Source organism: Sus scrofa, chromosome 1, assembly GCF_000003025.6.
Source record: "Sus scrofa isolate TJ Tabasco breed Duroc chromosome 1, Sscrofa11.1, whole genome shotgun sequence".
Lineage (NCBI taxonomy): Eukaryota > Metazoa > Chordata > Mammalia > Artiodactyla > Suidae > Sus > Sus scrofa.
The window spans coordinates 127,814,349-127,827,690 of record NC_010443.5 but is presented as its reverse complement, the minus strand read 5'-3'; the positions used below and the strand labels follow the sequence as shown (position 1 = coordinate 127,827,690).

At 43.1% G+C, this 13,342-nt stretch overlaps 1 protein-coding gene across 8 annotated transcripts in view; it reads right to left on the bottom strand.

Annotated features, from left to right (window-relative positions):
- The window catches only part of CATSPER2 (cation channel sperm associated 2), a 16,675-nt gene extending 3,333 nt beyond the window's left edge, over nucleotides 1-13,342 (bottom strand). For 3 of the 8 annotated variants that reach the window (XM_021074414.1, XM_005659660.1, XM_005659666.1), the window contains exons 1-12: nucleotides 13,095-13,342; nucleotides 12,799-12,894; nucleotides 12,458-12,604; nucleotides 11,630-11,803; nucleotides 11,364-11,432; nucleotides 8,824-8,996; nucleotides 8,148-8,303; nucleotides 7,747-7,871; nucleotides 5,740-5,918; nucleotides 5,453-5,552; nucleotides 5,080-5,136; nucleotides 578-798 (exon numbers count right to left, since the gene is read on the bottom strand). In XM_021074414.1, coding sequence (XP_020930073.1) covers nucleotides 578-798; nucleotides 5,080-5,136; nucleotides 5,453-5,552; nucleotides 5,740-5,918; nucleotides 7,747-7,871; nucleotides 8,148-8,303; nucleotides 8,824-8,996; nucleotides 11,364-11,432; nucleotides 11,630-11,803; nucleotides 12,458-12,602 — 1,399 coding nt within the window. In that variant the 5' untranslated portion in view covers nucleotides 12,603-12,604; nucleotides 12,799-12,894; nucleotides 13,095-13,342. 8 annotated transcript variants of the gene reach the window in all.

Genomic DNA, 13,342 nt, shown 5'->3' with positions numbered 1-13,342 from the left:
TGCTGAGGGCATGGCCAAATAATAAAAATATTAAAAAATAAAAAGAAAGAAGATACAAGAAGCATGTAGGGAAAAGGGTGCATCACCAAGAAACCATGTTTACAAGAAGCAAAGAGAGCCACAGCCACACTTATCCAAAGTGAGTCAGAAGTACAGGGGAAATGAAGAAGCATGAAGAAAGTACTCAAGACCAGAAAATCAGACTGGTGGAGAAAACTGGGAAACAGATGTATTGGGAGAACTGCTATTAAGATTGGGATATCTCAGAGTTCCCATTGTGGCTCAGCAGAAATGAATCTGACTAGCATCCATGAGGATGCAGATTTGATCCCTGGCCTCACTCAGTGGGTTAAGGACCCGGCGTTGCCGTGAGCTGTGGTGTAGGTCACAGACTCGGCTCAGATCCTGTATTGCTATGCTGTGGTGGAGACCAGCACCTGCAGCTCCAATTCGACCCCTGGCCTGGGCACCTCCATATGCCACTGGTGCAGCCCTAAAAAGACAAAAAAAAAAAAAAAAAAGATGAGGATGTCTCATAGAGGAGTCTGAATTCAAATGGGAGAAACTGTCTGCTTACCAATAGGATCAACATATCTGGAGTCAGAAGAGGAACAGTAGGAAGATGAAGATGAGGAAGAGGAGGAAAAGAAAGTGGAAGATGTGGACGTTTTTGGTTTTGACAAGGTCTTCTTTATTTTTGACCTAGATGCTCTTGAACCCTCTTTTGTGGCACTGTGTTTAGACTCTTCTTCAGAAGCTTCTGTTAAGTCCATATATTCCTCTTGTTGACTGACATCTCTGTAAGTGAAAGGGGAAATTTTATTGCTTCAAATACATTTACATGATATGGCAAGTTCTTTCATTATCCTGGTCCTGGCCCTGCCCTAAACTAAGACTCCAGGCAATGAGAACCAAACTGACTCCCAAATCTAAGTTTAAGCATATCCAACCTCAATTATCCCACGTGATGTACCCCTATTAGTGTCCCTCACCACATGACCTCAATGTGCTCTAACTTACTCAGGCTTCCACATGCTACACCCCATTTTATTTTACAAAGTTTTACCTCCCTGTCCCTTGGCCTAAGGTAATAACACCACAACTACAGCCTTTGCCCCCTTGATTCTCTCTCTCTCTTTTTTTTTTTTTGTCTTTTTTGTCTTTTTGTTGTTGTTGCTGTTGTTGCTATTTCTTGGGCCGCTCCCGCGGCATATGGAGGTTCCCAGGCTAGGGGTTGAATCGGAGCTGTAGCCACCAGCCTACGCCAGAGCCACAGCAACTCGGGATCCGAACCGCATCTGCAACCTACACCACAGCTCACGGCAATGCCGGATCGTTAACGCACTGAGCAAGGGCAGGGACCGAACCCGCAACCTCATGGTTCCTAGTTGGATTCGTTAACCACTGCGCCACGACGGGAACTCCGATTCTCTCTTTTAATAGAAGAGAGACCTCGGGCTCAGTTCTTTTTACCTGATCCATCTACAATTGCTCCTTTTGGTGACCTCATCTCCTGAGTTTAAATGCCTCCTAGATGCAAATTTAAGCCTCTTGTCCAGACCTCACTCCTTAATCCAGACTTGTATATACAACTTTTACTCACAAATAACCACTTGAATGTCTAATGGACATCTCAAATTCAATCAAAACTGAACTCTTTGCCACCAAACCTCTTCCACCCACAGCCTTCCCCATCTCAGCTAGCCCATCCTTCTAGTTGCTCAGATCAGAACTTTCTTTTTCCTCCCCCTCTCAGCCACACCCGCAGTATATGGAAGTTCCTGGGCCAGGGACTTAATCCAAGCCTCAGCTGCAATCTACACCACAGCTGAGGCAACACCATATCCTTAAATGTATTGAGCCAGGCCAGAATGGAACCCACAACATCACAGAGACAAGCTGGATCGTTAACCCACAGTGCCATCGCAGGAACGCCTAGAACTTCCATTCTTAATTCTTCTCTCATAACTCACATATACTCAGTCAAGAAATCCTGTTGGGGAGCTCCCTGGTGGTGTACTGGTTAGGACATGGTGCTTTCACTGCTGTGGCCCAGATTCAGTCCCTAGTCTGGAAACTAAGATCCTGCATCAAGCCATTGCACCTCATGGCCAACAAAAAGGAAGGAAGGAAGGAGAGAAAATCCTGTTGACGCTACCTTCAAAATAACTTTTCTCACTAGTACCACTGTACAACCCTAGTCTGAGCCATCAACACCTCCTGCTTGCATAGCAGCACAGCCTCCTAACTCATCTCTTTGCTTCTTCCCACAGTCTATTATCAACACAGTGACCAGACTAATCCTTATTAACTGCATGTCACTTCTCTGCTCTGCTATTTCACCCAAAGTCAAAGCCTAAGTCCTTCCAATGGCCCCCACAGTCCTACAGGATCAGGGCCCCATTATTTCTCTCTCTTCATCTCCTATCACTCTCTCCCACACACTCACTCTTCTTTACTCACAACGACTTCCTTGCTATTTCTCAACACATCTGGCATGCTTCTGGTTTAGGACTTTTGTACTAGCCATTCCCTGTGCCCATAATATTCTTCCCATAGATATCCACATAATAATCCCCTCATCTCCTCCAAGTCTTTGCTCAAATGTTACCATTTCAATGAGGCCACCCTGACTACAATGACTATAAACTCTATGTAACCTCACCCTATACTCCAATTCCCCTTAACAAGTTTTTATTTATTCACAATGCTTATCATATTTTAATGTATTAATTTGCATATATATATATATATATTTTTTTGTCTTTTGTCTTTTGTCTTTTTAGGTCCACACCCATGGCACATGGAGGTTCCCAGGCCAGGGGTCCAATCGGAGCTACAGCTACCGGCCTACACCACAGCCACAGCAATGTGGGATCCAAGCCATGTCTGCGACCTACACCACAGCTCATGGTGTAGGTGTGGATGCTAGATCCTTAACTCACTGCGAGGCCAGGGATAGAACCCGCAAACTCACAGTTCCTAATCGGATTCATCTCCACTACACCATGACGGGAACTCCTATTTATTAATATATTCACAGTTTATTGTCTCTTTCTTTCTACTGGTATACAAAGTCCATGAGAACAGACATTATTATGCATTTTGTTCACTGATAAACTCCAAGCACCTAATAAGTATTCAGTAATTATTTGTTGAATGGATTTTTTTGGTCTTTTTTTTCTAGGGCCACTCTTGTGGCATATGGAGGTTCCCAGGCTAGGGGTCTAATTGGAGCTGTAGACGCCGGCCTACACCACAGCCACAGCAACACAGGATCCAAGCCACGTCTGCGATCTATATATACCACAGCTCACAGCAACACCAGATCCTTAACCCACTGAGCAAGGCCAAGGATCAAACCCGCAACCTCATGGTTCCTAGTCATATTGGTTAACCACTGAGCCACAACGGGAACTCCTTGAATGGATTTCTTATTTCTCCTCTGCTCTCTTGTCCACTCACTCAGTGAGTCGGGATCTGGCATCGCAGCTACAGCTCTGATTTGACCCCTAGCCCTGGAACTTTCTCTCTCTCTTTTTTCTTTTTAGGGCCAAACCTGTGGCATATGGAAGTTCCTAGGCTAGGGGCTGAATCGGAGCTGTAGCTGCCAGCCTACACCACAGCCAGAACAATGCCAGATCTGAGCCACGTCAGCAAAATACACTACAGCTCAACACAACCCAGGATCCCCGACCCACTGAGCAAGGTAAGGGATCAAACCCACATCCTCATGGATACTAGTCAGATTCATTTACACTGCACCACAGCAGGAGCTTCCTAGCCCTGGCACTTTTATCTGCTGCAGGTGTAGCCAGAAAAAGAAAAAGTTTCCTGTGGCCACTGTAACAAATTACCACAAACTTGATAGCTTAAAACAACAGAAATCTATTCTCTCACAATGCTAGGAACCAGAAGTCTGAATCAATATATCATGAGGGCCATACTCCCTCTGGAATTTCTAGAGGAAAAGGTGCCTTGCTTCTTCCAGCTTCCGGCAGTTACCTGGCATCCACTGGCTTCCTTCGGCTTGTGGTGGCACCACTCCGATCTGTCTCTCTCTTGACATCTTCTATCCTTTCTCACTCTCTCTCTCTCTCTCTCTCTCTTTTTTTTTTTTTGCCACACCCATGGCATGTGGAAATTCCCAGGTCAGGATCAAACCCGTGCCACAGCAGTGACTATGCTGGATCCTTAACTGTTAGGCCACCAGGGAATTCCTATTCTATATCTTCTCTTCTGTCTCTTCCAAGGACCCTTGTCACTGGATCTACAGCCCGCCTGGATAATCCAGGATGATCACATCTCAAGAGCCTTGATTTAATTGCATCTGCAAGGACCCTTTTTTCCAAATAAGGTCAGCTTCACAGATTCCAGGGATTAGGACATGGACTTCTTTTTTTTTTTTTTTTTCTTTTTAGGGCCACACCTGCTGCATATGTAAGTTCCCAGGCTAGGGGTCGAATCAGAGCTATAGCTGCAGGCCTATACCACAGCCACAGCAATGCAGGATCGGAGCTGCGTCTGCCAACTACGCCACAGCTCACAACAACGCCAGATCCTTAACCCACTGAGTGAGACTAGGGATCAAACCCGCATCCTCATGGATACTAGTCGGATTGTTTCTGCTGCGTCACGACAGGAACTCCTGGACATATCTTTTTCTTTTTTTTTTTTTTTTTTGTCTTTCTGTCTTTTCTAGTGCCACACCCATGGCATGTGGAGGTTTCCAGGCTAGGGGTCAAATCAGGGCTGTAGCCGCCACCTTACACCAGAGCCACAGCAATGCGGGATCTGAGCCGCGTCTGTGACCTACACCACAGCTCATGGCAATGCCAGATCCTTAACCCATTGAGCAAGGCCAGGGATTGAACCCAAACCTCATAGTTCCTAGTTGGATTCGTTAACCACTGAGCCATGACGGGAACTCCTGGCATATCTTTTTCGGAGGCTACACTTCAACCCACTACAATAAGTAGTTATTGAATGAATGAATCCATCTCAAAGCCAATTTCCACCTTTGGTTTTCTACTCTCTCTTTCACGTGTGTCCATCCCACTTGACTTATACACTTCTAACCTGGCATCCATTTTGCTAAGACTTGATCTCTGTGCCTCAGGAGATAGGTTTTGTCTCCTGCAAAGCAACGAAACACAAAATGGTGAAGCGTTATATTGAAGCAGGAGTGTAGTAAGGGAAAAAAGATAAGAATTATGATCATAAAGTGAAGAAAACTGAGAAAGGAGAACAAACTGCAGTAAAGGAGTAAAAAAGACTGGGGAAGCCACAATGGTGGGTAAAGAATCAGGGAGTATTTTAGAGCTGGGGAATTCTGACTCTGAATCAAATCTGTCACAAAGGGGAAAATGGGGTCAAGGCCAGGGAACAGAAACGGGATGAGATCAGGAAACCTTTGAGAACGAAAGCTGGGTTTGGAAATGGGAGAGCAGACCTCTGGATGATCTGCCGCTTGAAAATGTCAGCTTTGTGCTGAACCTCCAGGTGTGTCATCTCCTCGTTCAGCTCATTCCTGATATTCTGGAAGTTAGTAACTGCCCCAAAGGGCCATTAGGAGTTGGGAGATGGTGGTGACTAGCCCTGGGGAGAGGGCCTGAGCAGGGCGAAACCAAATAAAATATCCACTACAGGCCCCACGCTTTCCCGTTAACATCAGGTTCTCTCTGTAATCCACCAATCCTAGCATTTCCTCCCACCCAGTTTCACCTCTTCTGTGCTTACCCATCATGGCTACTATGATATTTCGAAAGATAATGGAACCAAGTAACAACCAGAGAATGACGTAGATGCTGCTGAAGGCGCGGCTAACTTCAGGCACCTTCCAGGTATCTTGAAGCAGTGCATACCAATGATCCATGGTGAAAAGTATGAACACCGTCACTAGGGAGTTCAGCAGGTCCCTAAAGAAAAAGAGGTGTGTGTACAGATAGAAGGGGCCAAACCAAACCTCTCAAGAAACACCATCATTCTTTCTCTCAAAGCAAAAGAAGATCTTATCTTTGTGGTTTGCTCTGATTTTGGCTCCTTTTTTACCATACTGAATTTTTCAGCTAATCTTTCTTCAGTCTGAAGTTGTTTTATCAGGTTTTCCTTTACCATGAATAACCTATGAATATCTCTCATTATTCCATCAGTGCCTGGGGCACAGTAGGTACTCAATAGACAGTGACTGAATTTTTAAAAATTGAATGAATCATCAACTACATATCATTTTTGTAAGTTCATTCCCCACTGTTCTATGGCCTTCACCTAAGAGGAAGTCATTTATAAATTTAGCAAACATCATGGATATTTAGTTTGCTGGCATGAACTGACAGTCAATTAAATGAATGGGTATGTGACATAAACATGTGATTCAAAATAATGAATAGATGAATATATCACAAAAGGTCTTAGGAAGATATCTCAGTTTTCCTTCTTATTCCTCCATATACAAACTATTGAAAACATCAGGGCCTGAACAGGATGAATTCTAGGACTTCCTCAGTCAGTACTCTTACAAAATCACCCACTAGTCTAAGATAGACACCTGAGAGGTGCTGACAAGATTGGATTCCAATTCATAAATAACCTTATCTCCTCTAAATCCAAATTTGCTTTCTACTGGTAATCGTGTTTTCTGGACAAAAATCTTACCAAGCTTGTACTTTTGAGAGACTATAAGTATGTGCACATATAATCACAACAGATTCTGGGATAAATCAGTGTTTACAAGTCATAGTAACATTTATTGACCACTTATAATGTGTGAAATGCTGTGCTAAATGCTTAAGTGAATTACCTCATTTATCTCTATACTCTTATGAAGTAGTGCTACTTTTAATCCTATTTTTTTTTTTTTCTGGCTGCACATGTGGCATGTGTAAGTTCCTGGGCCAGGAATCGAACTCGTGCCATAGTAGTGACTTGAGCCGCTGCAGTGACAACACTGGATCCTCAACCTGCTGCACTACAAGGGAACTCCTAATCCAATTCTTCAAAGAAAAACCGAGCATAGAAACTGAGGCACAGAAATCAGGGCTTACCCACTGGAGTATACTGCTTTTTAAAATTTTTATTTTATTTATTTACCTATTTTGCTTTTTTTAGGAGCATAAAAAACTTCCTGTAGTATATGGAAGTTCCCAGGCTAGAGGTCCAATTGGAGCTGCAGCTGCCAGTCTACACCACAGCCACAGCAACACAGGCCCTGAGCTGTTTTTGCAACCTACTTCACAGCTCATGGCAATGCCAGATCCTTAACCCACTGAGCAAGGCCAGGGATCAAACCTGCATCCTCATGGATAATAGCTGAGTTCGTAACCTGCTGAGCCACGACGGGAACTCCTTTTAAAAATTTTTTTTGCCATGCTCATGGCATGTGGTAGTTCCCAGGCCAAGGACTGAACCTGCACCATAGCAGTGACTTGAATCACAGCGGTAACAATGCTGGATCCTTAACCAGAAGGCTACCAGGGAACTCTAGTATACTGCTATTTAAAGATGGCCGATGAGAGTAAGTTTGAATTTGCAAAACCCAGAGCAAACCAGGAATTAGCTGCCCTATCCTCAAAATTGGAGCTAATACCACTCACTATTCCTTTGCTTTCTCTTTCTTTCTCCTTACTGTGTTCTATTCCACTATCTTACAATAGACTATGCTTTTAGTATTACTATACTTTGGACTAGCTTCCCAGCCTCCTGCCCCAATTCTCTCCCCCCAACAAGGGTTCCCCCAGTCCTGCCTACGAGAAGAACATGTGATACTCCAGGTCCTGGCGAGTTGAACGGGTGTAATTCTCGAAGAAGTAGACACCAGCCACAGCAAAAATGTAGAAGAAGATGAGCAGCAACATCAACAGGAAGGTCATGCTCTAGAGGTCATGACTTTGAGTCAGAGCTGGGCCAGACTAGGCTGATCTCCACATACAGCCCAGTTAGGCCCACCTGTGGAAATCCCCCACCAAACCCTCACTTCTAGCCTGAGCCCAGTCACCTCTAGAACACAGTAGGTTGTCCCCAGCCCTTTCTTATCAACAACATTGCATAAGGTCTTTCATTGCCTTCTTTTGCCACCCAGACTTCTTTCATGTTAAACACCCATGTTTATCTACCTTGCCCACTTGATTTAGCTGCAACAGTCAAATTACCTTGAGGGCCCTGACCAGGGCCAAAATAATGACTCGAATTTGAGGGAATCGTGCAAAAAGTTTCAGAGACCTTAGCACCCGGCAGATCCTCAGCAACTGGAGCCAGACAGAATGGCTTGTTACCCCTACCAGAACCACAGTTTCAGGAATCAGGGACTGTGGGAAACAAACAGATTATGAGTAAAATATACCCCCCAAAGCACCCATGTACATTTGCCCTTTCTTTTGTCTCTTCTTTTCCATAGTTCCTTGGGCATTATTCTTTGAAGAGCATTCTCTGGGTACTGTTTCCTATTTAGTCTTTCTTTACGAAATTAAACTCTGCACTTGAACTTGCTCAGGCTTATCTCGTTGGGCTGTAGTGGAACTCAAATTTTAAAAATGCGGAAAAAATGCATGTAAAACAGGACAGTGCATGACATGCAGCAAGAGCTTAGTAAATGGGAGATGTTGCTGTGGTCAATGTTGCAGTTAGATTCTGTCTTACTCTTAATACCAACAACTCCTGCAATACCTGACTTTTAGCTTTGAGAAAAAAAAAATCAAAATAAGGAAATTAGGTACATTTCTATTTATTTCTTCTTGTGCTCTAGTGATCTTAACTTTTCTTGTCTTTGATTCACCTAGGCACATTTCTCGGCCTTAATAAGTTACTTTTTAGGATATCCAGCCTTACCAATATGGTCACAACAAAGTCAAAGACATTCCAGGCATTCTTCCAGAAGAGGAAAAAGCTGGATATCCACATAAGAAGGATCTCCAAGATGAAAACAAGCAAGATGAACCAAGCTGCCACCTCCAGAGTCAGCTTCAGTGGCCACAGTTGGGCATTTGAGGATTCAAGCAATTCTGGGAGAATAAAGGATGAGCAAAGGTTAAGGAAATGGGAAGCTGAATGACAGAGAATGATCAGCAACTATTAAAAACCACAGCTTCGCCCACTGCTATGCATGCCATTTTTCAGTTTCTCTTTTTAACACTGTTGTTGCTTCAACCTGTGAAATATAGGAGAGGACAGAATTGACCATGAAAAAGAGCTACAACTCATCTCCTGCTGGTACTGGTATGTATAACAGCTTCAAGTTACTGCCTTTCCCCTCTGGGATCACAGAGCCACCAAGGAATTGCTCTCTTAACTATCTCTAATCCTGTCTGCTGCACTGTTACCCTGGTACCAAACTTCACAGAGCAGCGGTGGGCCTTGAGAAAAGAATGCAAATGTAGGGCCATGATATGGAAAGCGTTTTAGGAATTTTTTGTGTGTTTTGGGGGGTTGTTCTGTTTGGTTTTTTTGCTGAGTCGTGCAGTGGCTTGATATAAGATCTGAGTTCCCAGACCAGGAATTGAACTTAGCTGCAGCAGTGAAAGCTTCAAGTCCTAACCAGTAGAACACCAGAAAACTCCCTATGGAAATTGTTTTATAATGAATGCAAGAACAAGAAGCCAGATTCATGGATCAGATTAGGATATAAGAAATTACTTGGGGAATTCTCTTGGGGCAGAGTAGGTTAAAAATTGGGCATTGTCATTGCAGCGGCTTGGGCTGATGCTGTGGCCCAGGTTCGATCCCTGCCCTGGGAACTTCCATGTGCTATGGACATCACTTAAAAAAAAAAAAAAAATTACTTGGCTCTTTGTTAAGTTTTAAAACTTCCCCTTTTTTCTACCTAAAATTGATTTTATTCTGCAGCACAAACTGGATCCTATATTTCCTGTCTAGAACCTTATTAGTTGCTAATTTCAATTCCTTAATTGCCTTCATCTTTCAACCCTCACCCTTAGGGGAAGGTGATATAATGGATGTATATCATGCTGTAGGAAAAAACACTGAGATCAAAATAGGCTTAAAAGCTAAATAATAATTTAATATGTTTATCTTTGTTTAACAGAACAATCTGAGAGCCTTCAAATACCACTGACTGATATGCTTGGCACTTAATGGAGACCAGAAGAGCATACTCACCCTGAATAACACAAACTGCTGCACAGATTTTGACACTTAGTTTTAAATTGTTATTGTGTTTAGTAATGTTTTGGCTAATCACATCTACAATGAAGTAAGAAACATAGACGTTGAAATATAACTCCATGAAGAGCAAAAGAATTAACTCTGCAAGTTTAACTCAAGACAATCTTCATCAGATTCTATAATTGCATGCATCTGATAAAAAAATTGTATATAGTACATCAAGATATCTCTAGAACCTCAAAAATCAATGTTAAAATTTAATAATTTTATACCTAGGTTTTTGTTGGGAATAAGGCTTATTCACACTTACAATGTGTTATTTTCAGGGAAAGGGTTGCAAATAAGCCACATCTTTCTTATTCTCTCACCATTTAGAAACAAAATATGAAAATTATAAAAATAGGCCAAAGTGATGTTTAAAGTGCAAAGTAGAATTATCAATATCATTGAGGAAGTAGACGTTTTCTAATGCCCTATTACATAATTAGATTTCCACTTATACTTTAACATATAATATTGTAAACCTAATATGTTTACATGTATTAATGTATGTCATTAAAATGTTGTTATATCAAAATATAAAAGAAAAAAATTTAAAATACATAAATTAAGTATGTTTGAAAGACTAATTTTAAAGTGGGAAACTTACCAAAAACAGGATGAAACAAGGACATGAGTACTGCTACTCTCTTTTCTCAGTAGTTTGAGATGATAATCAAATGAACTCACAGATCCTCAAGACATTATTTTGCTTTTAATACATTTCATAAAATTTATGATTGGTTTTAGAGTCATTTACTTTTTAAGTCATTTCTTGGCTCAATCTAATATTTTAGTTGTACCTCATTTTATACACATTGTGAGCTTTTTTATTTGTACTTAAATAATCGTTCTAAACATACTTATAAAAATATAAATGTCGGGTCACTTGGTGATAGGAACCAATATCTCTTAATAGAAAAGATTAACTGAAATATTAGACTAACCTGATACAAGAAATATAAGTGGTTTTCCAATCTTCAATACCTTGTGAGTCTATTACACCCTACCTCTAAGTGTCTAGACTTCCTTATATCCACTACTCTCGAGCACCCTCCAAATGTTTCTAGGTCTTAGCAGTTGTACAAATCCTGCTCCAAGAGACAATGTAATTGTCCCTATCACATCTCAAGTAACATTCAAATATGCAAAATGATCATTTTAAAGGAGAAATGACTCCCACCCCTTCATCCAATGTCAGTTCTCACCTATTTCAACCATCAGTACAATCGTGTTCAAAAAGATGAGGAAGATGATGAAGTTTGTGAAGAGAGGACCTGTTTTCTCTTAAGAAAACATACAGAATAGAGTTCTTTTTGATATACACAGGCCACATGATTAGGGCAAGAATAAAACCAGTGAGAATGAGAAGAAAATGGAGTTTGAGAAGGGAAAAATTAGTCAAATTAGGCAGATGATGAGGCAAGAGAGACAGTAAAGGCATGGATTAAAAATGAGAGGCATGAAAGGATACACTCAAGAACCCATCCAGCCCACAAGGAAAGAGGGGGCCTCTGGCTACAGCGCACTCGAAGGGTACTCATCAGCCTCTGGCCATGTGTGATCCGTCCTACGTGACAAGGCTTTATGGAGAAGCGCACAAGCTGGTGTTGATCTCCCAACATGAGTTTCTTCTGACGGGAAGGATCTACACCAAAAATTTAAAAAAAGGGTGGGGAGAAGACATTGGATAAATATAATAAAGAGTAGTCTTTGGGAGTATGAAGAGCTGCTGGTAGGATTGAGGGCAGGAATGCTGGTTACATAATGGGGCCCCAGTGCAGGGGCTTACCTTGCTGCTCCCTCATACAGCAACTGATATTAGTTTGGAGTAAGAACTAACCTATCTCTTAGGACTAACACTGTCCATGACCAAGAACAAAGGCCATAGGTTCAACCTAAGTGTCTTTGGTAAAAATCTCCTAGTTAGCCAGGGTTGGTAGTTATTCTAAGCCTAAAAGTGAATGACATGGGTTCTATCTCCTGTATTCAGAGTTTTATTTATAAACACTTTGATTTATCAAGCTTGGTATATGAGTTCCCTGTGGCTCAGTGGGTTAAGGATCCAGCATTGTTACTGCAATGGCTCGGATGGTTGCTGTGACGAGGGTTGGATCCCTGGCCCAGGAACTTCCAGATGCCAAGAGTTTGGCCAAAAAAAAGTTTGGTGTAACTTCCAAACTAGCAGCCAAACCAATCTCCCCTGAATTTTCCACCTTTAAAATTCTCCCTCTGCTTCCTACTCATTGGTGGTGTGAACAGGAGACTTAAATTCATCCTAGGGAAGAAAGAGGCTGCTGACCAAGTATCTCTCGGATGGTGTGCCGTGGCACAGCTTGGCTCAAGCCTTGCAGGTGCTCGATGAGAGAGAAAGTATCAATCAGACGGGAACGAATGGCATCAGCTCGGGGCAGTTGCATGTGTCCTGTTGGGCCGTAAGTGGCCATGTCTGTTAAGAACATGAAAGAATCGAGTGTTATTTCATTTCAAGCTGGAGTTGCACCACAGCTTAGAGGTTCTCTTTCCCTCCTCCCAACCTCTTTGCCCTTAAGAAGACAAATGTTATATACCTAGACGCAAGGCTTTCTGAAACAAAAGGAGTCATAACAGAGAATCTGCGCAGTTGACTACATGGACAGGTACCTTTACTTGTGTGACAGCATTTCTAGTTAAAAGCAGCAGCCAACAAAGAGCAGGAGTCCTGAGCTGGACAAAGAGGAATTCCGGCACCACCTGGACCTGAGGGAATCGGGTCATGAATGCAATGATGGGAGGAATGGGAGGGCTTAGGACTGCCCGCTATGAAAAACCAAGTTAAGAGGAATTGGACAAAATGCAACAGCCTGACATTTTGAAAAGGTATCCCGTCCCGAGTATCCACTCCAACTTGCTGCCTCAGGCGCCAGCTCCTTCTCTCAGTTCCCGATTCTGGGCCTCACCTCAGGCCGGGCTCTCTTCCGCTCACTCAGCCCTGAGTTCGCTATCCCAGTCTCCGGCTCTGGCACCCCCCCTGAGCTCTGCTCTCCCCACGCGGGACGAGCTCAAGGTCGGTTCCTAGCCTCGCTGCGCCCCACGCCCAGCTCCGCCCGGTCCCGCCCTCTCCCGGGGTTCCGGCTCGCCCCCGGCCCACCCGGAACACCAGCCCCCAGCCCGGGCCCCCTCCCAGCCCAGCTCGCCAGGCGCTTGC